The sequence below is a fragment of the Aedes albopictus genome, chromosome 2, assembly GCF_035046485.1.
Source record: "Aedes albopictus strain Foshan chromosome 2, AalbF5, whole genome shotgun sequence".
In the NCBI taxonomy this organism is placed as follows: Eukaryota; Metazoa; Arthropoda; class Insecta; order Diptera; family Culicidae; genus Aedes; species Aedes albopictus.
Window position 1 is genome coordinate 427,109,272 of NC_085137.1, and position 26,375 is coordinate 427,135,646.

General features: G+C 41.0%; 1 protein-coding gene across 4 annotated transcripts in view; it reads right to left on the reverse strand.

The window, feature by feature from the left end:
• Positions 1 to 428: 428 nt before the first annotated feature.
• LOC109410517 (uncharacterized) overlaps positions 429 to 26,375 on the reverse strand; it is a 108,969-nt gene continuing 83,022 nt past the window's right edge. For 3 of the 4 annotated variants that reach the window (XM_062853589.1, XM_029869764.2, XM_062853588.1), the window contains exons 4-12: positions 16,446 to 17,136; positions 16,118 to 16,384; positions 15,638 to 15,760; positions 7,658 to 7,956; positions 5,925 to 7,592; positions 5,620 to 5,863; positions 3,425 to 5,556; positions 1,416 to 1,675; positions 429 to 1,354 (exon numbers count right to left, since the gene is read on the reverse strand). In XM_062853589.1, coding sequence (XP_062709573.1) covers positions 1,131 to 1,354; positions 1,416 to 1,675; positions 3,425 to 5,556; positions 5,620 to 5,863; positions 5,925 to 7,592; positions 7,658 to 7,956; positions 15,638 to 15,760; positions 16,118 to 16,384; positions 16,446 to 17,136 — 5,908 coding nt within the window. In that variant the 3' untranslated portion in view covers positions 429 to 1,130. Of the gene's footprint in view, positions 1,355 to 1,415; positions 1,676 to 3,424; positions 5,557 to 5,619; positions 5,864 to 5,920; positions 7,593 to 7,657; positions 7,957 to 15,637; positions 15,761 to 16,117; positions 16,385 to 16,445; positions 17,137 to 26,375 lie in introns of those variants that run through there. The other variant, XM_062853590.1, reaches the window with a different exon arrangement.

A 26,375-nucleotide genomic window follows, 5' to 3' on the forward strand; every position in this document is an offset into this window, starting at 1 on the left:
CCATCCCCACCGCCCTTCGATTGACATTTCATCTGATTCCTGCTCGTCCTACATAAGCAATCCGCGTTGCTGCCGAAAAGTATAGCATTCTACAAAACTGTTTTAAACTTCTAATTATTGTCAGTACACATAGATAACTTGTGTCAGATCCAGTTCGGACAAAACCCATTGTTTTAGTATCGTCTTAATTGACTTAAAGTTCAGTACACTCTTCAGGTTACTTGATAGTCTGAGACGAGGACAGTTGGTACGGACGCGATGTCCAATCAATAGGAGATATACGGTGGCCGTGGAAAGAGGTATTTGAAAGTCGGTTGATATTGTGTTCTGTTGTTGAACCTTTGTTGGCAATTGTTTGGTTAATTTCAAAATGAAGAAAATATGAGAGTTTTGCGTGAAGTAATGATAATAAGGGGGAGAAATCAAAATACAAGCCAAAGCAAGAAACAGTAGATATATTTCCGATAATAAAACTCAAAAAGCGAACTAATCAACATGATTAAGAATCTTAAATTTTATGTTTTCGTAAAAATGACAATAATAACACAGATACGTTGCATCTTCTGGTTTTTGGTTGTCACTTTACAGTTGGCAACATTGCTAAACACTAAGAGAAGCTACATCATCACAGTGTGAACCGAAAATGGTGTCCTAAGTTAGGCAATGATTTTAAACATTTGGTTTTGTGGTTACAAAAATAAAAATAAAAAAGCTTTTATTGACCGTTACTAAGCAGTTGTTCAGTAGCTAACAATAATACAATAGAGTTTATAAAGTATCATAAAACTAAATTACTAACTAAGGATGGTTTAGAGTAAATAGTTGAATAATGCTTGAAATGATGAAACTTCGTACGGTAAAAAATAATAGCAGAAATACATGAGAATCACTAGATTTTCAATCTGTTTAGGGTTCATTGTGAACCGTTCTGGACGTATCAAACGTTCAAGATCGCTCTATATCTGTAAAACCTGTCACTGTTTCTGTCGGTTTGAATGTTGAATGCCTCATCTGGAACTAACAGTACTGGACCTATTGTTACAAATGGCTTCATTGAAGTTGGCAACTGTTAGCCAAAATCTTACTAAACATCAGTGTGTGTATTTCGTCACGTAGATCGTTCAAGGGATTTAGGGTGATCGTAGATCAATGACTCCACCAGGTCCTGGCAACGAACTCGGCTTGCCGATTAGATAGCTATCGATTTGACGGGCTGCCTGTCGTCCCTCGGTGATGGCCCAGACCACCAACGATTGTCCTCGACGGCAGTCACCGGCGGCGAATACTTTGGGATTGGCCGTTCCATATGTGCCAACAGGAGTCTTGATGTTACCTCTGCCGTCCAATTCAAGTTCTGGAAATTAACATAGTTCGATTACCTTACCTATTTCACATAAAATCTACTTCAAACTTACTCATCTCAGTAGGAGCCAACTTCTCCGGTCCCAAGAAGCCCATGGCCAGCAGGATCAGATCCGCAGGGTAGTATTTCTCGGTTCCAGCGACTTCCTTCATGCTCCATTGACCGGTTGGACTCTGCGTCCATTCGACCTGTACCGTGTTGACTCCCTTGATGTTTCCATTGCCGTCGCTTACGAATTCCTTCGTGGTAGTACTGTATTGGCGAGGATCATTGCCCCACTTGACTCGTACTTCTTCGTGACCGTAGTCAACTCTGTGAATGCAAACAAAATAGTAACAATATAATGTATTACTTTATATTCTGCCGTTAATGTAATGGGTCAGGGGGTATTTACCTCTATGGGTTTATAACTTCAATAGAATGGAAGAATACTGGGACGAATTTCGGGAGGAATTTCTGGAGGAGTCCCGAGAAGAATTCCTGGAGGAATTTCTGGAGGAATTCAGGAAAGAATTTCTGGAGCAAACCCGGGAGGAATTCCTAGAGGAATCCCTGGAGGTATTCCTGAAGGAATCCTGGGAGGAATTTCTGGAGCAATCCCGGGAAGAATTCCTGGAGAAATCCCGGGAGGGATTCTTGGAGCAATCTCGATAGGAACTCCTGGAGGAAACCCCAGAGTATGTCATTTCTACTACAATCCTGGGAGAAATTGCTGAAGGAATCCAGGGAGAAATTCCTGGAGAAATCCCAAGAGGAATTTCTGGAGGAATCGCGAGAGGAACCCCGAGCGGAAATACAGGAGGAAATACGGGAAGAATCTCGGTTGCAATACCGGGAGGAGCTCCTGTAAAAATCCCGGGAGGAATTCCTGGAGAAATCCCGGGAGAAATTCTTGGAGGAATTCCGGGAGAAATTCCTGGAGGAATTTCAGGAGAAATTTCTAAGGAAATTTCATAAGAAATTTCTAAGGAAATTTCGTAAGAAATTCCTGGAGGAACCTTGGGAAATATTTCTGGAAGAATCCCGGGATCACTTCCTGGAGAAATTCATGAAGGAATCCCGGGAAGAACTCCGGGTGCAAACCCTGTAGCAATCCTGAGAGAAATTCCTGAAGGAATCCAGCGAGGAGTTCCTGGAGGAACCCTGAAAGGAGTTTCCAGAGGAATCCCGGGAGGAATTCCTGGGGGAATCTCGGAAGGTATTCCTGGAGAAATTCCGGGAGGAATTCCTGGAAAAATTCCGGGAGGAATTCCTGGAGAAACTCCGGGAGGAGTTCCTAAAGCAATGCCTGGATGAATTTCTGGAGGAGTCCCGGCAGAAATTCCTGGAGAAATCGAGGGAGAAATATCGGGAGAAATTCCTGAAAAAATCCCGTGTGGAGTCCTATGAGGAATCCTGGGAGGAATTCCGGAAATAATCTCGGAAGGAATTTCGGGACGAATTTCAGAAGGATTTCCAGGAAGAATCCCGGGAAGAATTCCGAGAGGAGTCGCGGGATGAATCCCGGAAAGAACTCCGGGTGAAATCTCATGAGGAATTCCTGAAGGAATCCCGGGATAAATTGCGGGAATAATCCCGGGACGAATTCCGGGATGAATTCCGGGAGGATTCCCGGAAGGAATTCATGGAGTAATCCCGGGAGGAATTCCTGGAGGAATCCTGGGATGAATTCCTGGAGGAATCCCAGGAGGATTTCCTAGTTGAATCCCCCCTAGTTGAATTATTAATCTACCAGGGAGGACTTTCTGAAACAACCCCGGGAATCCTCCGGGAATCCTGCAAATACTGCAGGTGATTCCTGAAATTATTTCCGGAGGAATTCCAAGTATCCTGGATGTACTCTTGCAGTAACCTCAGGACATTGCTCGCTGAAAGAATCCCTGTATTATCTTTTAATAGAATCCCGGGAAGAATTCCTGGAGGACTCGTATTGGAACCCCTGAAACAATTATTGTCGGAATTCTTGTTAAAAAAAAATTGTAGAACCTCTGAATCAATTGCTGGAAAACCCTTGAAGACCAACTCTCTAATCAGAACCCCATCCCAATAAATCACACTCACCGGAAGATCTTCGGCCACTGTGGCCACGGGTTATCCTGGGCTCGCTTCTCCGGCGGAGTTGGCAGAATCTCGAACGTGGTAATCGACTTGGCACCCTGGCGCAGCGATGTCGCAATACAATCGCATCCCGTATCGCCACCTCCGATGACTAGAACATCCTTGCCTTCGGCCGAAATCCAATCCGGACGTGATCCGAGCAACTTCTTCTGACTAGCCTCGAGGAACTCCATCGCGAAGTAGATACCTTTCAGGTCACGGTTCGGCAGATTCAGGTCACGTGGCCAGGTGGCACCGGTGGAAAATAGGACTGCATCGTTTTCCTGTTCCAGCTGCGACGGCATAATATCCTTTCCGATGTGAACGTTGCACTTGAACTCGATACCTTCGGCTTTCATCAGATCGATACGACGCTTGACAACTTCCTTGGAGAGTTTCATTGTTGGAATGCCGTACTGCAGGAGACCTCCTGGGCGATCGTTCCTCTCATAAACGGTAACCAAGTGACCGGCCTTGTTCAATTGCTGGGCCGCGGCCAGACCAGCTGGACCGGAACCAATAACAGCAACTCGTTTGCCGGTTCGTTCAACTGGAATCTGAGGGACGATCCAGCCCTGCTCAAATGCGTGATCAATGATGGTACATTCAATATTTTTGATTGTAACCGCCGGCTCAGAAATACCCAAGACGCATGCTCCTTCGCAAGGAGCTGGGCATACACGTCCCGTAAATTCCGGGAAGTTGTTTGTTTGCAGGAGCTGAGCGATTGCTTCTTTCCAACTGCCGTTGAATACCAGATCGTTCCATTTGGGAATGATATTGCCCAAAGGACAACCATGAGAGTTGGACTGACAGAACGGAACTCCACACTCCATGCAACGAGCTGCCTGCACTTTTAGATTCTTACGGACATGTGGGAAGTTGTATACCTCAGCCCAATCCTGCTGACGTTCCACTGCATTACGGTAAACAGATGTTTCACGCTTGTACTTAATGAAACCACGCGTCTTATCTAGTACTTGATCCAGCTTCTTCTTGGCCAGAGCAGCATCTTGAATTGATTCTTCAATATCCTTAACCTTTGGTTCATGCCTCGGCGTTCCATTCATAATTGGCTTGATAGTCTGCTGAAGAGCTTTCTTCTCCTTCAACGCCTTCAACACCTTCTGGTATTCGTATGGGAATACCTTCACAAATCGGTTGCATGACTCTGGCCACCTTGTCAGTAAATCTTTGGCAACTACCGATCCAGTCTTTTCAACAAACTCCTCCATCAATGTCTTAACAGTTTCACGGTCTTCATCTGTGTCCAATCCCAGCAATTCCACCATACCGGGATTGACCTTGGAGCGGAACGAGCCATCAACATCCAAAACGTACGCTATTCCTCCTGACATACCGGCAGCAAAGTTTCTTCCGGTCAATCCCAAAATCAAAACCATTCCACCAGTCATGTATTCGCAACCGTGATCACCAACTCCTTCAACGACGGCCGTAACTCCTGAATTACGAACGCAGAATCGTTCGGCAGCAATACCTCGGAAGAATGCCTTACCGGACGTGGCACCATACAGACACACGTTTCCGACGATAACATTCAAGTGCGACTCAAACGGTGATTCCTCCGGTGGTCGGATAATGATGGTACCACCAGACAAGCTTTTGCCGACATAATCGTTCGAATCACCGATCAGGTTCAGGGTTACACCCTTGACTAGGAATGCACCGAAGCTTTGACCAGCAGATCCCTTCAGATTAATGTGGATCGATCTTCCGTTTGGTAGACCTTCATCCCCATACTTGATGGCAATTTCATAGCTCAAGGTGCTGGTGAACGCCCGCTCTTCGTTCTTAATATCCATATCCATCGTAATCGATTGCTGAGTTCCGTCGATAACTCCACGGCACTTCTCAATCAACATGTTATCGGCTCGTTTCTCCAGCGTAAAGTCCTGCTTCAGAGAACCTCCGATGATGTTCGTTCCCGGACGAAGATCCAAAGCATTCTTGAGCAGCATCTGCAGATCCAGGAGGGCCGCCTTGTTGGTCAGGTCTTCACGCACTTGCAACAAATCGGTACGGCCAATTAAGTCTTGGAACTTGCGCAGACCCAAACCTGCCATAATTTCCCGGATCTAGACGTGGTGATAAAAGAAACATTAAGATTCTGAAATGCACCATTCTAATCTCCAACTTACCTCTTCGGCCAACATGAAGAAATAGTTAACCACATGTTCCGGTTTTCCGGCAAACTTTTCACGCAGCACTGGATCCTGCGTGGCAATACCGACCGGACAGGTATTCAAATGGCACTTGCGCATCATAGTGCAACCCATCACAATCAGTGGAGCCGTGCTGAATCCGAACTCGTCGGCACCGAGAATGGCGGCCACGACTACGTCGAAACCAGTTCGCAGTTGTCCGTCGGCTTGGACCACAACCCTGGATTGTAAAAAAAGACGTCAGAAACCTCTCAAATAGAACTGCATTAAATTACACTTACCTTGATCGCAGATCGTTCAACACCAAGACCTGGTGAGTCTCAGCAATACCCAGTTCCCACGGTAATCCAGCCGACTTGATGCCGGTCCAAGAGCTAGCGCCAGTTCCTCCGTCATGACCAGAAATGACGATATGTTCGGCCTTGCCCTTGGCAACTCCAGACGCCACCACGCCAACACCAACTTCCGACACGAGCTTGACGCTGATGCGAGCTTTCGGATTGGCACACTTCAAATCGTAGATCAACTCGGCGAGATCCTCAATAGAGTAGATATCGTGATGCGGTGGAGGCGAGATAAGACCCACTCCAGCCACGGAATGTCGCGTCTTAGCAATATCCGTCGATACCTTGTATCCAGGTAGTTCTCCGCCCTCGCCAGGCTTAGCGCCTTGAGCCATCTTGATCTGCAGATCGTCGGCATTTGCAACGTAGGCAGCAGTTACTCCAAATCGACCCGAAGCAACCTGCTTAATGGCTGAACGCTTGTTGTTCTGGGGATCTTGATTCAGGTATCGATCGGCATTTTCGCCACCCTCACCAGTGTTGCTCTTTCCACCGATCCGGTTCATGGTTATGGCTAGGGTGGAATGTGCTTCCAGGGAAATACTTCCGAAACTCATAGCTCCTGTGGCAAAGCGCTTCACGATTTCACTAGCGGGCTCAACCTCAGAAATGTCGATCTTCGGCCGTCCTTTGATGAACTCCAACTGTCCACGCAAGGCGCACTGCTGCACACTCTTCATGGTTGTGTCACGGAAACGGGCGTAAGCTCCCTTGTTCTCATTGATGGAAGCTTCTTGTAGAGCCGCAATTGCAGCAGGTTCGTTGATGTGGCCTTCACCGCCAGCTCTCCAATGATACTGTCCAGGGTTGCGCAAGATTTTCATATCAACAGCATGATTTCCGTACACCAGCTCATGTCGCTGAAGACCTTCTTGCGCCAGAACTTCCAAACTAACACCACCAATACGGGACTGTGTTCCACGGAAACAGAAATCGATCACATCCGAACCCAAACCGACGGCTTCGAAGATCTGAGCTCCCTTGTAGGACTGCAGCGTTGAAATTCCCATCTTGGCCATAACCTTAAGAATACCAGTTTCAACAGCTTGGGCATACGCCTTGTAGATCGCATCGTCAGTCAAAGTTGGATCGATCACAGTTTCATCACGCAACGCTTCCGCCAGTTCAAATACCAGATAAGGACAAATAGCATCGGCACCGTAACCCAACAGCACACACATCTGATGCACTTCACGAGCTTCGGCCGTTTCAACCACCAGACCAACCTTCATACGTTGACGCGTTTCAATGAGATGATGATGTACGGCACCCAGAGAAAGTAAGGCCGAAACCGGAGCACGTTCCTTGGACGAAGCACGATCCGACAACATGAGTAGCTGGTATCCACCCTTGGCCGCGTTTTGTGCCTCGGAGCAAATACGGCGCAGCGCGTTCAGATAACCATCGGGACCCTCACGAGCCAGGAATGTGATATCGATTACCTTGGTCTTCCATCCGCGGTGCACGTTTCGCTTGAGGGTCTCCGTATCCGGGATGCTCAAGATCGGGTTGTCCAACCAGATTCGGTGCACCTGCAAGGGGTTGGCCTGCAGCAAGTTGGCTTCCGGGCCAACCGGGCACTGCAAGGACATGATGATCTTCTCGCTAGATTTTAGGATAAAAGTTCTTTTTAGTATAAGAAATTCTCAGAAAATCACAGTCAAACCTACCGGAACGGATCAATCGGAGGGTTGGTAACCTGGGCGAACAGTTGCTTGAAGTATTCGTATGGCAGCGGTTGGAATGCAGAAAGGCATGCCAGCGGGGCATCGTTACCCATGGAACCGAGGGCTTCCTTCTTGTTCTTGATCATGGGCAGCAGCAGCATGTGGATGGTTTCGGTGGTGTATCCGTACAGCTGCAACCGTGGATCCATCATGCCACGTTGCTCCACCGAGAGCCGGTAGGCACTCAGCTGGGTGCAACCGTTTTGATCCGCAGATGCTTGGCGGATTTCATCCATCGTGATCTACAAATTGGCAACCGGATTGGGACGTTAGTGAGCTTCCTGGATTGGATAGTGATTCTATGAATTAACGTAGGTGAGATTTTTTACAATCTGTTCTGGAATACTGTGGATTCATTGCATTATGATTACAATTAGGTTAGACGTTTTCAAAACAACTATTTTTCTTTATTTTTACTTAAATTTTTGGACTTCTTCAAGACTGCATTAGGAAGAATGAGGTAACCAGAGAGCTGAAAGGCATTTTTGAAAGTAAATTCTTGATTTTCGTTATCAACGTTAACATTCATGAACTTTCCTCAAGTTTTCCTCAAGGTTTCCTCAAGTGAAAATTTTATAGGAAGAACTGCTGGATGAATAACTATTTGAAATCTGGGTAAAAGAATGTAGGGACTCCTCTAGTATCTCAGATGAGAATTTTGATAAAAAATTTCGGAAAAAGTTTAAATCCCAGCTGATGAATGATAAAAACAATGCTCAAATTTTTGAACCACAAAGTTAAACTGTACACACCGGCACATTTGACAATACAGTCGTATTTGGATAAACAACCCTTCAGCAGCATGGAATTGGACTAAATTGTATGCTGCTAACAGGTATTCGCTTCAAAACGTTTGTTTCCAAGTGTCGGGACCCTATGCTACGGCTTGTTGTTGAAACCTGATATTTGTAAGTTCTTCTGCATTCAAATGACATAAAAAGAGAATCCTCTGAGTTAGAGCCATAACATTGCGATTTACAGTTTGGTGATTTGATTGATATAAGAGATAAAAGATCTAAAAATAATACCTAAAGCATGTTCCTGGAATATCTTGACAATATCAAAACTTGATATTTTAGGATCAAACAAATAGCTCGCTGCTATTGGTGAGATCTTACAAGGTCTAAATATAATATTAAGATGATGTTCCAGGACTAATTTTTAAGATCTTCAATATATTATATCAATCAAACCAATAACACTTTTTGATATCCATATCAAAATATGCTTTTTTAGTCCTTTTTTTCTACCCAAGAACTCTTTCATCCTTCTCTTTCTCGTGTTTGTTCCGAAGAACGAGTAAAAAATAAGCAGCTGGCCACGCTTGTGGTGTCAGCTGCGATTCCTTAAAAAAAAAACTCGTTTTGTTTCTTTCGGGGAATACGGCGATTATTTCAGAAATTTTCTTACAAATTTTCCAGCTGGGAAGTAATTTGAAACAGTGATCGCGCTGTTGTATTTTGTACAACATGTTGTAAAAATCTTGCTTTTTGTACTCAGCATTAGCGTGGTACTAACGGTAGCCAACCACGCGAGTAACGGAAGTTTAAGGAATCCTTAAAGAAATCTATGAATGAATCGCATAAATAATTTCTATAGAATACCTAGGAGAAATCTCTGGAGGAATCCTTGAATCCTTGTCGTTGTGATTGTGTTGTTCAATTATGGCCCTCTGTTAATTTTCAACTTCTATTCAATTTCTCTCGTCGCACACTTGCGATTCTATCCACCGTTTCTTTCATTACTTTCGTTACTTCCTCCTTCTTTGAGTAGTATTAAGTTCACCGAGAAAAGCCAATAAAATTCATTTATGGAATCCTTGAAGGTATCACAGAAGGAATATGTATAAAAATATGTTTAAAACGCCTTGGGGAAATTCCAAAAGGAATACCTCTAGGAATACCTGATGGGCTTCTCCTGGAGATTCCTGCGAGGATTGCTGAAGGAATAGCATCATGGGTTCCTTCAGGAATTTCTTCGGGGATGCCTCCAGGGATTCCACTAAAGTTATTGACCCAAGAATTTCTCAATGAATTCCTCTAGGGACTTTTCCAAATATTTCCACAATACTTCCTTCAGTGATTTCTCCAAGCATACATTCAGATTTTGTTTCCCAAAAAAACCTTTAAGTATGTCTGCTGGGATTCCTCCAGAAATCCGCATTGAGACATTTGAAGGCATTTTTCCACGGACTCTTCTAGAAATTCCTTCTGTACTTCCTCAGAGGTTTTTATCAAGAACTCCTCCAGCAATTCCTCTTGGGGTTCTTCCATAAATTTCTGCAAGGACTCACACAAGAATTGAAGGGGTGTAAGTGACAAATATCTACTTTCGAGTAAATGAGGTTTGAAGTTTTCACCAATTTTGCATCCCATGCAAAATGTATGGAATTTCAAAATCGGCTCAATTTTCTTCGATTTATTGTAATTTTTCTAATCATCGTAAAAATAAGCTTGAAAAAGTTCCTATAAGACACGGACAACGTCTTCTGCTTTCGGCTGTACAGACTGTTTTAAACTTAACATTAGACAACGGACAACTGAGCATGCACCAGTGGAAACGGGGAAGAAACTATTCTCACGAAAAGTTTCAACGCCCGAAGCGGGAATCGAACCCTCACCCCATAGCATGGTGCAATTATAAGCTTGGTGACCCTAACCGCACGGCTACGAGACTCCACAGCTTAAAATTATAAGAGTTTCTTTGATATGCTCAGCTCAAAATCGACAAAATGGTCACTTACACCCCTTTGCATCTAGACCCCTCAATTTTTCTTGCATTACCAATAGGAATTTCTTGCTGGAACTCCTCCAGTAATTCATGCTGTAATTTATTTATGGATTTCTCCAGAAATAAGTTATTCCTAGGGTGCCTGTACCAATTATGGCACTACCTAAGGTAAACTATTTGTACAAAAATAACGCGAAAACCAACGAATGTCACCAACATGTTAAAAGATAGTTTAGTTTCCATACTTTACAGGATAAATATAGAAACAGAGTCAAAACTACTTTTAGTATTTATTACGGCTTGTGCCAATGATAGGAACCCTGTCCCAGTTATGGCTACATTTTTTAACTTCGGTTCCTTTTCGCACTATTTGCATGCATTTCTTATGGGATTAGCCATAATTGGTACACTATGGCGGAAAAGGGTGCAAGGGAGCCGAAATTTGAAGGAAAATTATTAATTTCTACCATAATTTGAGCAAAATGTTGACTTTAAATGAATGCAACCTTCTTTTGTGAACGTGATCTGTTGTTCACATTTTTTTATAGTTGATATATATCGTTAAAGGGTGAAAATCAACTATGGCGAATAAATGGTACTATAGCTATAATTGGTACACTTACCCTACTGGGAATCCTTCTGAGTAAATATTAGGAACTACTGCTGGGATTGCCCAGGACTGCTACTGGGGTTTCTCTAGACATTTTAGGTAGATATCTTCCAGAATTTTTTTTTCTGGGTTTCCCTTGCAGAAGGTTTTTTTCGGAATCCCTGCTGTTTACTGGATATATTGCAAGAGTCATTCCTAGAGGAATCCTTGGAGAAGAATTCCAGAAAGGAGTAGGGATCTTCAGTAGGAACCCCAGCAGTCATTCCTACAAGCTGGAGTAATCTTTTGGGAAATCCTCTTACAATTCCTCCAGGAATGCCTGATGAGATTCTGCTGTCGGAATTCTTCCTTCGGGAAAGAATGTCCCTTCAAGAAGTATTATACAGTTTATCCAAAGAACTCCTCTCGGTCTATCTATATGTATTCTTGCTGGGATTCCTTCAGGAACTCCTACCAGGATTTCTTCAAGCATTCTTGCTGAGATTTCACAAGCCTTTCCAGATGGTATTTTTGCAGCAATTTCTCTAAAGAATTCTCCTGGAATGGCTGAATATTTTCCGCCATTAATTGCTTGAGGAATCCCAGCAAGACTTCCTAAGAGGTTTCCCACCACGAATTCCCCGAAAAATTTGAAATAATTTCAACATAGTTCCTGAAACAATTCCTACTTGAGAAGTTGGAAGAATCGCAAAAGAAATTCAGAAGAAATTAATGGAAAAAATCGTTGGGGGAAACCCATACAGAAGTTACAGGAGTGGTTGCTGGATGAATCCCATCAAGAATAATTCAATGAATCCCAACAGGAATGTCCAGAGGTAATCCCAGAAGAATTCTTCGATATTGTGGACTCGGACTTGAGAAATTCGTGGAGAAAGCCCAGCTGGCATTTTTGGGGAAATTTGAAGCGAAAATTTGTTGGAGGAATGGTTTGACAAAAAAAAACCTGTAAATTCACAAAAAAAACTTCTGCAGAAATTTCTATAGGTTGGGCATTCTACAGTTTTTCGTAAAAGAGATCCTGAAGGAATTCTTGGAGAAATGCACAACAAATACAAATAGGAGCTTTTGGTGGAATCCAAGGAAAAATCCTCTTGGAATTCCTCCACAAATTCATTATGGGTTTTCTACCCATAATTCTTGCCGAGATTGCCCAGATGTTTCTCCAAGGATTCCTGTACATATGCTGCCTGTAATTCCTCCAAATATTCCTATAGAAATTCTCTTTGAGATTTTTCTAGAGATTTTCAAGGATACCTTTAAGAGGTTCTCTTGCAACATCGGCTGAAATTCTTGCTAGGATTCCTTCAGATATTTCTTCTATTTTTTTCAGGAATTTTTGCTGGAATTTCTGGAAAAATATCTGAGCTGTGATTTCGTCAGTAATTGCTCTTAGTCTACAAAGAATTCCTGGTATACTACCAGCCAGAATTGGCTGAGAAATTCCAACAAGGAATAAATCCCAGAAGCATTCCTTGAGTAACCATAGCAAAAAAAATCCTAAAGGAATCTCAAGTAGATTTCCGGCATGAATTACTGAGTAAATACTAAGAAAAGTTTCTGTAGGAATTCTCGTAGAAATCCTTGAAGGAATCACAGCAGGAAATTTCGAAAAAAATACCTAGAAGAGTCACAGCAATTTTTGAGTATGTAAAAACCTCAGCTGTAATTGCATGTGAGATTACAGTAATAATTTCTGGAGCATTACAATAATTATTTCATGAATTCCTCTGAATAAAGCGAATTTCAACAACTTTGACGACGACTGTTTGATAGATTTTTTGGGTATTTTTGTGGCGTTCAGTCTTCTCGGGGATAAAAAACAACTACATGTTTTCTATTTCCAACGTTTCGACCCTTGTTGGATCTTCTTCAGGGAATCGAATAAGTTGTTGTTCTTCGTCTAGTACATAGCTTCCCAACCTTCGTTTCGCGACCCCCCAACCGCTTGCAGGCACGCTTCGATTGTTTTACGAAAAGCGCAGTGACGACAGACTGGGGGGTCGCGAGAGCCAAGGTTGGGAACCGTGGGACTCTAGTAGTTGTGTTTAGAAACATTTTAACTGTCATAACTTGTTTTTGAAATTTGTTAGTTTTTTTTTTTTTTTTTGGAACCGTAGTGGATTGCGGAAATTTGAAAGTTTTCCGGTTCCAAAAAAAACGGACAAATGTCAAAAACAAGAAATGACAGTTAAAATGTTTCAAAAAACGACTACTAGACGAAGAAACAACAACTTATTCGATTCCTTGAAGAAGAGCCAATAAGGATCGAAACGTTGGAAACTGGAAACATATAGTTGTTTTTGATCCCCGAAAAGACTGGAGCGCCACAAAAACACCCAAAAAGCGAAATTCTCCAAAGACTCCTCCATGGAGTCTTTTTGGGATTTGTTGAGATGCAAGCTCTGTTCTACTTGGAGCGTTATTCCAGAACGAAGAGAAAATGAGAAGAAGGTGTATTCCATCACATAGAACAACTTTGCAGAACACTCGAAAAATCCTAAAAATCCATAGAAAAAGTTATATCAGAAAACCTATTACAAGGGGTCGTCCACAAATAATGACACATAACTCTTAAAGTTGAGCAAATAAGGTAATATTGTGTTCGACAAATTTCCAGCACTATCTTTTTCTGCAACTTTGTAGAAGACACCAATACTCTATCTTCATTTTTGAGAAAAACGAATTCCTATCGCACTTCAATTGAAATTTGTATGGAATTTAGTATGGGAATTTAGTATGGGAAAACATTTGACTCGTAAGTTGAATTTTTTGTCCAAAACCATGTACCGTAAAACGGTATATAAATATAAATGTTAGTATTTTATAAATGTTAGTATAAATGTTAGTATTTTTGAGCGAAACATCTTTATTGATTTTCGGCCCAAAGTTACCCCCCAGGCCCAATGTCACCCCGACTGGCGGTAATCCCTGAAGAAAATTTCCAACTTTTTGCTGCTTTCTGATGGAAATCCTTGGAAAATTTTCCAAATGAAACTCTGCAGAAATTTGTTTAAAAAATCGGAAGATTTTCTGAGAAAAATCTGGAAGATTTTCTAAAATTTCTGATAGAATCCCAGAAAAAAATCAAACAGATATTTTTTTTTGTATGCTATGGTTAATATGGACATCCTCGTGGATTAGGCTCAAAAATTACTTCATTTTACATGGCTTATTATATGCATATGTCAATGTCATAAGAAATTAAAGTAAACAATAAAGTAAGTATGAAAGCAATAGGTTAGAAAGGAACGTCAAAATGTAAGTAAAAATTCATATATGTTCAAGATAGCGTATTGACGAGCTCCTGAACAGAATAAAAACTGTATGATCAATCATTAGAGGGTATTTAGTAAAACAAATAGAGAATAAAAGTATTAATTCAAATTAGATGAACACTAAGTAAATAAAAACAAATTATTGCAAGAATAATCTGAATGATAAAGATATAGAGCTAATAAGAAAGCATCCACTCCATTTGACATAACGTTGTTTAGCATAGTGATGTTTGATATAAAGCCATTTGGTATAATGGTTGTTGGTTAAATGTTATTAAATTTGACATAATACCATTTGGCCTACCATTCAAAGCCGTCTATTTGAAAAAAGGGCATAATGATTGTTATACCAAACGTCATTTTGTCACATGAGTATTATTTCAGATGGTCGTTATGCCAATTTGATTTATGCTGAATGACATTATGCCAAACAGCATTATGTGAAATACAGTCAGAAGTAGTTTATTTGAAAATCCATGTAAGTCCTGGTTTTATCATGGTTTAAAGCCAGTGTTTAAGCTTTATTTTCCGTATCCGTCCGTAAAATCCTAAACATTGTTTTGAAATTATAACAACTGAGCTAAAGAATTAGGGAGTGTGTGCAGTTGGTGACAACAATGTCTTAAAAGAGAGAAATTGTGTGAGCATTATAATTACCTATCTTTTAGTGTTTTATTTTGTTAGTTTTCAAATCAAGTCACAAATCAATATTTTCATTTCAAAGTGTATCCACACGATTCCGAACAGTAAATATAAAAATTATATACAAGGCAGGTTCAGCAGGGTCATGCTATATAGTGTAACGCAAACATCCTGTTGTGAAATCAGCGGAATAATGGAATAATGATGAAAACCGTCACACTATAAACTAAAATCAATCGAAAACTACATAATCTACAAAACACAATTTTGAAGCCAATTTGGAAACTTACCATCTGGTGTGGGTTAGATTGTACCGAAAAAATTGTTTGCATATGTTTTTGGTTCAGAAATTGTTTGTGTGTGTGTGCGCGATAAATGTGAGGGATGAAATAGAGAGAAAATACAGAGAAACGATTAATAATTTTCAAAGGCCATGTTCAATTCAGTGTTATATGCGCGCGTTCGAAACGAATGTGATATTCTGATGTTGCAGTGATGACGATGGCAATTCAACCTTAGATATATATGCCTCCACGCTGAGAGATCATGAGATGCTTGGTTAGTTTGCGAGCCTGATGGATGCACGTGGACAGTCACAGATGGACATACGAGCAGCTGCAATTCGAGAACGAAGTTGATCATTTGAAGACACGTTGGAGGGCTTACCTGCTGCTGCAACCATTCCGAGTGCGGCCGGGACCTGGCAATCTGCGACTTCAGCTCCACATCCTGAATCAGCGCTTTCTTCTCCGTGTCCACCAAAAGCATACGGCCTGGCTTGAGACGACTCTATTGATTTTTTTTATTGAGTGTAATAGTTTGTAATCAAACCGCAAACGATTCGATTCCAAAAGAGAACGGAAATGGACAGATTAGAATCGTTTTTTGCAGTTTTGTTCGTGGTGGGACGGCAAGTGTGTTTTGAGAGGGAGAGCCTTAACAAAAAAAGAGCAACAATGAAAATACACTTAACTCTACCAGAGTTAAAAATTACCGGTTAATCTTTGACTCTGATGGGCTTTGTTCACGAAACGCGCCTCTGATGCGCCTTTCGGGCCTATCAAATGTGATGATACGATTTGTGTGTATGAGTTATAAAGATCTACAAAAAATAAAAGCATATAAGTCAAATTCCAAATATTCTACCTTGAGGGTGACATCTTTAGGATCGACGTCATAAACACCAACTTCCGAAGCCATGATCAGCAGGTTGTCGCGCGTCACGTAGAACCGCGACGGGCGTAGACCGTTCCGATCAAGAATCGCTCCGATGTAGCGTCCATCGGTGAAGGAAATCAGGGCCGGGCCGTCCCATGGTTCCATAACGCAAGCGGACCAGTGGTAGAAGTCACGCTTCTCCTGCGACATGGTGCGATCGTTCTGCCACGCTTCCGGTACCATGGTCATCACGGCCTGAAATAATACAAAATGTTGATCAAATTCCATGATTCCTGGAGAGTTACATGGATCCTACCTCAGGAAGCGATCGATTGCCGACTTGAGTCAAGAACTCCAGCACACAGTCGCACGAACCCGAATCAGACAGATTGGGCTCCACCACTGGATACAACTTCTTCAACTCTTCACCGTACTGCTCGCTCTTCATGACACCTTCGCGAGCCTTCATGAAGTTAACATTTCCGCGAAGGGTGTTGATTTCTCCATTGTGCGCCAAGACACGCAGTGGATGGGCACGTTCCCACGAGGGAAACGTGTTGGTACTGAACCGAGTGTGCACCAATGCCAGATAGGTCAAGAAATCCGGATTCTTGAGATCAAGATAGTACTCCCAGAGTTGGTCCGAGGTGAACAGACCCTTGTAGACAATGGTCTTGATCGACAGCGAACAGATGTAGAACCGTCGCCCGGGGCGGACCAACTCGTGGGTTGCTCGCTTTCGCAGGACGAACACCTGGCGCTTGAACGTTTCCTCGTCGACATCGGCCGTAACGAAGACCTGCTCCGACATGGGTTCGCTCTTGCGCGCCACCGCACCGACAGCGTCCTGGTTGGTCGGAACTTCGCGCCAACAGATCACCTGTATTCCCAGGCTCTCCGCCAACGTGTTGAAGTCCTTTTTGGCCTCCTCGTGGCTGTTCTTGTCCAGGTAGAAGATACCGGTAGCATAGCGACCCAGTTCCGGCAGCTGTACGCCACGGGATGCTCTGAAAGTGAATAAAAATAAACACGAATCATACACTGCTGGGAGATAACCGTTAGTCGGGCATCGTATAGTCACGTGCTACTTGTAAGAGTTGTTTTTTATTTGTTTGTGGAATTAAATGATTCGCGTTAGTGAGAGCTCGCTGAAGGCGATAACGTTTGCTATTCTTCGTGCAACATGTTTACTCCGTGTGTCGTCATAACAGTTCAGTATTGCTCAACACATCTCTGTACGTTTCAATAAGCTTGTTATAAATGCCAACTCATTGACATATCAACTGTTTCATGTAGTTCAGCATTATGTACATAATTATGCCTCATTCTCATAGACCTCTGCCAAGTGATTCTAAACCGGATACATAAGACGGAACTCTCTGGCGGCAGGCGTGAGTCCATGTTGTGAGATAGTCGCAACTAAGAATGATAGCTGAATAACAGCTTATTCAGCCAAAATTTTCAAATACATGCTTAAAAACAGTTTATTCATCTATTATACATCAATAATGTTTGTTGGGATGTGTGGACCATGATGTCACGCTCAGTATTCTTCCAAGTCAATAAATTCTAAATCCAAAATCCAAATTTATAACGCAAACGTTAAATCTGTGCTGCTGCATGTCAATGAAACCTGATGTGTATCAATGGAGATTACCAAACGGCTGTATGTATATAGCTCATGCATGGTGGTGGTCTCACAACTAGATATCCAGTGCTGCTTCAGGTCAGCGATTACAGCTTTTGAGCTTTTTCTACAGATCTATAAACTCGGAAATAAATTCCGATTTTTGTATGTCTTCCTAATATATGATTGAAAACCACTGCTTTGACCATTTTATAAACAAAACAAAATAGCAAACATGTGAATCAATAACCCAGACAGGATGCAGTTGACGCAGAAGATCTGTATCAACACGGATGATTATGTCTGTACATTTGACCCATTAACTATTAATGGGAACGACTCACCATCCGTAAAACAGAAACTAGGTAGATGCACTTTGGCCAGACAAATAGGTAGGTACGTGAGCCCTAAGCTGACAGTGACTTTCCCAAATGAATCAGACAGGTTCTGATTTTATACCTTCCCACCCACACGCACACGTGGAAACGGACGCGATAAGAGCGACCGCAAATTCTTGTGCTCGATAAGCAAATGCGGTGCTGCTGATTTCAACAATGACGACCTACGCCGTACCGGCGTGGCGTCCTTGCGTAGGCTCTGCCTTATCTATCGTCGTTCGTCGTAACGACCGCGGGCTATGCAGACGGGCATTTTTCGCTGCCACGCCGCCGCTTGCAAAAGCATCTCCGCCACCATGAATGATGGTTTAATTTCGTATCATTCACAATTGCGGCAATGTCGCGGGTCAAACAACATCAATAAAGCGGCACACGGAACGAGCTCACCAAGTGTCAAATTAGTGCTAATTTGAAACACTTTTAGGGATTTGCAAAATAAAATAAAAAACGAACGAGTACTGATTGCAAGGTTGGAAAAATCCGGTTGTCTGTTGATAGCGCCGATTTTTGATCATCATTCCGTGTGAGATAATTATAATTGACACCGGCGGAGGCCGCCGGCCGTATCACGTCCACGAAGCATGCGGGATTGGCAATTGTTTTGGTTTTACGTGTGTGGCCTTTTGGTTTCTTTTTCTGGAAATGTGTATATATTTTGGTTCAATGAACATCCAATTATCAATCGGAGGTGCGTGCAGATAATGTCTCGTTTGCGTTGATGTTGGTCATGAATCATCCACATATGGGGACGAATCTGCGTTGGGATGGCATAGTTATTTTTCTCTTGAGCCTTTCGGTCAAGGTGACTTTGAAATGACCGAGAATGATAATTACTGTGGAATGTATGACAGGTATCGTGTGCAGTGCAAATATATCTTTTCATGCCATGACAGGCGTATCGCGTTTGCGATAAACAGAGACTACAGTATTCAAGCGGTGCACTCTTTTTTTGTGGCGTTATCCTTATTGTGATTCATTTAAGGTTTTTGATTGAAAGCTACATTGCAGTCCTATAAAAATACGACAAAATTTATCGTAGCTTTATTTTATCAACCTACACTAGTTTTTTTTACTGTAATTCGCTAATATCTTATATTGCAAATAAACGTTGAAAATATGTTTTCAATTGTATTTTTCTTTTTAAATAAATATATATTTCCACAATTTTTAGGAAGTATCGGAAACAAGTGTCCCATACATTCGCCATCTTTCATCAACCTGACGCAAAACTGTATTTTTGTAATTGCGTTACGTTTTCCCCTACTCGCGATTTCAATGATAAAACGGCCTACATTTCTTCACTACAACAAAAGTGCCGAAAAGTACTACTTTTCGGTACTCTTAAGAGTGCTGAAAAATAGTACTTTTCGGCATCTTTGCCAGAACCCACTTTTCGACAACTTTTCGGCTACCGTAGACACATCTGCTGCTTCTACGTGCTCTGAGTAGTTCGAATCCGAATTAGGACTATTCAGATTCTGATTAGGACTGCAGAAGTTCAGGCGTAGAAACAGCAGCTGAAACTACTTTTGCTCTTGCCCATGCTGCGGTATGACGACGACGGGAGCTTGCAAATTTCTGACACCTACCCTATCATAGCCTACCTAATCGAACAAAAGCACCACGCTGACGCGCATGAATGGTGGCACGTAATTCCTCTTGATACAAGTTCGTGTAGCAAGGAAAGATTATACTGGGTATTTTTGCAATTACAAAAAACTTTGTATGCAACTCGTTGCAAAACTCGATTTTTTTCAGCACTCGTCGTGTTTGTACGACTCGTGCTGAAAAAATCATCATTTTGCAACTTGTTGCATATTTTAATACATTGGTGTTCTGCTGTTCTACTTTCATCAAAAATTATCAAACTCGAAAATCAAATTTAAGTATGTGAACAAATTAAAATTCATCATGCTTATTTTTGGTAATTCCTTAGATTTTTTGTTCTGTACACAAAACTGTTTATGATACGGTAGCGAAATTTCTCACGTAACACTCTCGTATAAGCAGAACCTGCTTTTAAGCTAATATAGTTTGTTTTATGAATATTATTAGAGAAAAATCCATATTAATCGCACATGGGTATTACCGTATATAAATATACAGCAGTCAATCAACATTTTTATTGGTTCATGAGGTGGTGGTAGGTATGATAAAATACTAATTGTTACAATGTGATAATTGTCTTTGTATCAGTATATGCTTCAATACAAATTTGTATAATGACATTCTCACTTCGTTAATTGTTGAAAGACGGGTTAAAACGGCCACCCTAAAGCCTAAAAACTGTATATTAAAACTGACAATGAATTACACGAGTTCTATCACAGCACGATGAAAGGTCTCGGACATAGAAGATAATTTATATTTGCATCGGGACAATAGCGATTAGAAATAGATGAATTCCATACATTGCAATAAGATATGACTTCATAAGATCTTTCACATGGAAAATTGATTTACATATTTAGTTATCCAAAGGGCCGCCATTGATTGATTTTGTTAGAGCACTGTAAATGTGAATACCCAAACACTCATTGTTACTAAAACAAAAATAGTGTTTCTGGTTACGTCCAACGCAAACAACGCAAACATGCGTTTATTTATATAAAAAGGCTTTAACAAAAAATCTTCATTAGATTGGACTGCGGCTAAATTATTCTATGAATTGTGGGCTTCGTGGCCGAGCGGTTGGCGGCGTCAGTCGTTCAGGTGTCTTCTCATAAGCCTCGGAGTGCGGATTCGATTCCCGCTACAGCCAGGGAAAAGTTTTCGTCAAACGGAAAATTTTCCACTGGGCCACTGTGTGTTATATATGCTATCCGTTGTCTAATGTTGGGTGGCCTTCTTACTCCATTCGACGTGGCTTTTACCCGCTTGGACAGATTTCTCCTATGAGGCTAGGCTCTAAACGAAAATTTGATTCAATCTCAATACTGCTCCTCTAATGCTTTGTGTTGTGTTCCTGATAACCCTTTCGTGACGAACCAGCACAATAGTACTGTTGAGCGGTAGCAGTTTTGCATATTTTTTCATCTGTTTATACTTTGTTTTATGTGACGTAAACTGTTTCAATAATTCAGCCATTACTTATACTTGTTTGTGTGTAAACAAACTTTTGTTTACATTACCTGTGGAATTTACCACAACCAGGTAAACAAAATGTGGGCAAAAACTGTAAAACATGAAAAAGTTTTATCTGTCGCATATTTTTTTATTTCCGATTTATCTAGGTAGTCAAAACTAGAAATCGAAAGTTAAAGAGTGGTTCTTTCAAATGAGGAAATATAAGTGTTGCTTTTTTTGGGAAATGTAAGAGTTCTGGAGAGCCAAAGTTGAGCAATTTGTATGGAAATTTCTCTTTTTTGCGCTCCGTCCCGAAAGGGATAAGACACAGTAGATTTTTTTGGTTTAAAAACGTTCTTCTGAATCCAAATCCTTAAGATTTTATGCGACAAATTTAAGTCAGCGTATTCCAATTCGAAAATTACAATTCAATATCTTCCAAACTTAATAAGTGGCTTCGTGGTCGTGCGGCTAGTGTCCCCAAGCATTTAGTCGCATCGTGCTAGGAGCGTGGGTTCGATTCCCGCCGCAGCTGTCAGGAAAAGCTTTCGGCTGTGCCACTGGGCATTGCATGTTAGTCCGTTGTCTAGTGCGTGCTTCCTTCAAAGAGTGAATAGCTCACTGGTGTCTTTGTCTTTTTAATAAAAAAAAGAAGTTTCAAATCGATTACCTGGTTCAAAAGCTAAAATTTTTAGAAAATTTTAAAAAACCTATGACTTTTGGATCACCTTTATTCACACCCACCAAGTTTCACGACAATCGGAATTGCACTTCATCAATTTTCTATGGAATGGCTGTATTCTTCATTACACCATCGAACCTAACCTCAAAATGACTGACAATTCACAGGTCATTTTGACAGATGTAACATGAGCATGAAAAGGACAGCAACAAGATCGATAAAGTAGAATCTATCTTCCGTCTTTTTCGTGCATGCGTGTAGTCTGTCAAAATGACCTGAGAAATGTCAAACATTTTCATGGCCAGCTTTGTTGGTGTAATGAAGAATAAGTATGTTGCTGTCCCAAAAACTTTGTTCTGCCTACTGCGTTTTTTTAACGTTCCAAGTCAAAGCCCCCGTTTTAAATGTATGAAAAAATAAGTTTCAAAAAGTTTCAATTTTGTCATGTTTTTTTTTTGCGTCATAAACATTTTTGTTATGCGCGGCTCCACGTATGCCACCACATTTTTATATATAAAGATACATAGATGTTGCTCAGGCAAACAGACGTAACACCTTGAACAGTTTTCGTAAAAATCCATCGTCCAGTTCACATGATCATCACCTGGTAGACATGTTGCACGAAACACTGAATTGTACAACCTAGTCAACATTAGGCATTAGTGTAAAACTTAAGGCGAAACTGGAAGCATTTTCTCATTTTTTCGGTTTTTGATTTTTTATTAAACAACGAAGCAATATTTCCAAAATCGGTTTTCGTGCACATGTAGAGAATGGATCAAGGTATCTTCTGAATTTTTTTGAGGTGGAAAATGTTTTTCATTTTTGCAGAAACCATTTTTTTGTGAAATTTTGTTCAAAAATGGTTTCTGCAAAAACGAAAAACATTTTCCAGTACAAAAAAAAATCAGAAGATACCTTGATCCATACTCTACATGTGCACGAAAACCGATTTTGAAAATATTGCTTCATTATTTAATAAAAAAATGAAAAACTAAAAAGTGAGGAAATGCTTCCAGTTTCGCCTTAAAACGCAAAGAAAAACGATGCGCGTACCTCTGGTTGTGAAGATCACAACTATGAAGATTTGAAATGATCGTTTAAAGCGTGGTCGATGGAAATTTTGATAATGTTACGCCTGTTTGTCTATGGATGTTGTTGTATGCACAACCAAGTAAACTGTGTCCACTTTCTATCTTCAATTTAGCTCTCCTAACCATATCTACGATGCAAACGATATATGTATACACTAGTGTTTGTAAAATATGTGGTTTACTTGGAAAACTTTTGTAATGTTATTGTATTTTATGTGAAAAACGCGTTTTTTGCAATTGTGGCAATTGAGGTGGCTAAGGGTATTATCGGCAGGGTTGTTCTCTTCATCATGAAAGGTTTTCGTCGAACAAATTGCTTGAAAGTTGGTTGCGTAATTTAACTTGGTTGGGGAATGATTGATGTACCATTACTGATCAAAAAATCAGCTATTTTGGTGTACGCAGTCTAAAGTTATGAAAATAAATGTATGACCAAAATTTGACCGTACACAATTATGTTTGAATTGCCTGTACGGTACTTTTTTGGCGAAATTAGAACAGCAGTACGATCTCGGTAGTTTCGGTAATCGATTTTACTGAGGTTCAGTAAAACAACTGTCAAATTCGTATGGAAAAGGTAAACAATGCATTTTTGCTGAACAAGCTCGGTGCTCAGCAGTTCTAATCTCTTCAAAAAATTACCGAACTCGGTAATCAAAACTAAGTGTGTACCACCCTTTTGACTTGTTGAATACCCGTGCACTGGCCGCATTTACTATATCTATATGGGCGCTCGTCGATTCCTTATAAGGTCTTGTACCATTTGAGCAGATGTACCTATTTTGGGTACTTAAATATTGATAAAAAAAATAAAAAAATAAAATAAAATAAAAGTTTAGGAGGATGGGCTATCTGGATAACCACAGGGTAACACTAACCATCAGTTACTTTTTATTTAACGCATCACGTTGGGAGCAGCTCGCTGACGAAGTAGGGTAAAAGGGTATAATACGCCCCACCGGGGCAAAACGCCCCCTTCATTTTCTAGCGATTCAAGCGCTTTTTGCATGCGTGATCGATTGGAAATCTTAAATATTGATGAATAATTGCCATCAAGCTAGTCCGCTATTGAAAAGCAATAAAAATATCAAAAAGTCTGAAATCGAGGTTTTTGGCGTAATATTTTACCTCTTGTAAGCTAACTTCATTGTAAACGAAGCTAGTTCTGTTTCTTTGGGTTATTTTGCAACTTTTATGCAGTTAAACACTTGTTAAAAGGCCCTCCTAGGATAAGCATGTGGTGGAATTATTCCCTGGTACAGTTTTATCACGGGGCTGGACGTTTTTCTTTTGATGGGGCGTTTTGCCCCGTTTGTTTTGATAAGGTTAATTTTGGAACGTTTTCGGAAAACGTTTCAAAGCTTCCATTGCCGCCCCTCCAAAGGCAAAGTTCTCATGCAACACTTCACTGACTTTAGAAACAACGATTTGCAGTGGACAATAGATGGAATAAGCCGCCACTTTTAGATATATTGTCATTTCTGCTAAAGGGGGGCATATTATACCTGTTTACCCTATACGGTTTGGGTAAAAAATGTCCCTAATGCCGAGGAGGGTTAAGCAAATTAACAATAAAACTGCACCACAACCAGGAGTTGTACAGACTTACAAAACTCTAGCATAAGACATCGCGAAATACCCGATGAAGCCATGGAGAATTTCTCGTTTGATGAAAAACCTTTGGCTAAAGCGGGGATCAAATCCTTCCTCCGTAGCACTCACAATACTCCTGAACGGATGACACCGCTGGTCGCACGAGCACGCATTGCACAAAACATGCATGTTTAGTAGGCATTAAAAAATGGATTCTTTAATTCTATGAGGCCGGAGGGTCATATACGACACCGGCGATAAAACCGAGCATAACAATCCTAGATAACCATAGTGTTCGATACCAGTACACAGCTAATCGCGTTCGGTAGTTTTTACCGAAATCTCAACCGCTGATCGTTCGGTAATGGGTTTTTAACGAAATTCAGTAAACATTTACCAAATTTCGGTAAAATGTTATCGTTTATCTGTCAAACTCTAACGGAATTCGGTAAAAGTTGTTACCTTTACCAATTTTTTCTGTAAAACTTAACGGTTGATATTTCGATAAAACATTACCGAAGTCGGTGATTTTTTCTAACTGTGTAAGGTTGCGACAACAGCGCCGACACAATCAGGCTCCAGTACGGGTATCCAGATAATTTCACAATCGAAATATAAACAAGAAAATTAATGAAAATCCAAAATCCGTGAGCATTAAGATCGGAAACCATTTTTCAAATGCCTTTAAAATTTAAAGGTATGGGAAGTTTTTTTTTTCTTCGGGACTGCTCTCCTTTTATCGATTAAACTGTAATTTAGTCGTCTGTTTTGTTTATTTGACCAGCGAAACAAAGGCATTAGAATACAATTAATCTTGTTATACTCAGAAGTATTAGCTCTTCCGATAAGGCTATAGACAATGGCATTAATATTTTCGCTAAACAACCCAATTTCTCGACTCCAACATAGAATTTTCATTTCCTGAAGAAGATGTAAAATACATCGAAACGTTGGAATGAGAGTGAAATTTGATTGCATTAGCGACTGCCAAGCGGATAGCTCATTCCAAAATGGCATTCTTGGAAAGCTTACCAATCTAAATGAAGCAACTCCAACGATAAACGGTGTGTGAAACTGCGTACGTAATGGTTTGTAAAGGTATCTAATGGTAATATAATGGTTTTGTGCGTTCATTCCTATCTCGCAGAAAACTACGGCAAATGATGAACTGTCCTGCCTTATGTTCCGCAATACACCAGTGTGGAACTGGAAGGTGTTATGCGACGAACAGGGATCAACAGCCAAAATTCGATTTTCACGAAGACGGTTTGTTTGCTTTGCAGATGGCATAAGCTTTTGGAACGGTGGCAGAATCTGCTTCAAAAGCAAGACAGCAAAGTTCGAACTGATCGTGAATGCGGGTAAGATAGTACGTAAGGTCACTATGCCATTAGTAATTCTATGCACCCAAATTCATCCTCTTAAAAAACAAATCGATTAGTGGACCGATTGATTTTTTTGTTCTCATAAGTGCTCGTTTCAATCCTTTGAAAATAACTGATGAAACAGTATTCATACATGCTACTAGGCGGAACTAAGCGGGACAGATAAAGTAACTTTGTATGCACCGTAATTGTTCTAAGGACTACGTCTGTTTATCTGTACTTATTACATTATCACATCGACCACATATCAATATCAGTTTTCACGTGTCGCATCCAAACCCACAGCCAGTAGCTAGTTCCATTTCCAGCATTCCAACTGCATCTCCAATAGGTCTCTAGGACACCAGATATCAGCGAAAATATCACGTTTTCACGTCAAGTGTTCACGTAAACAAATACTG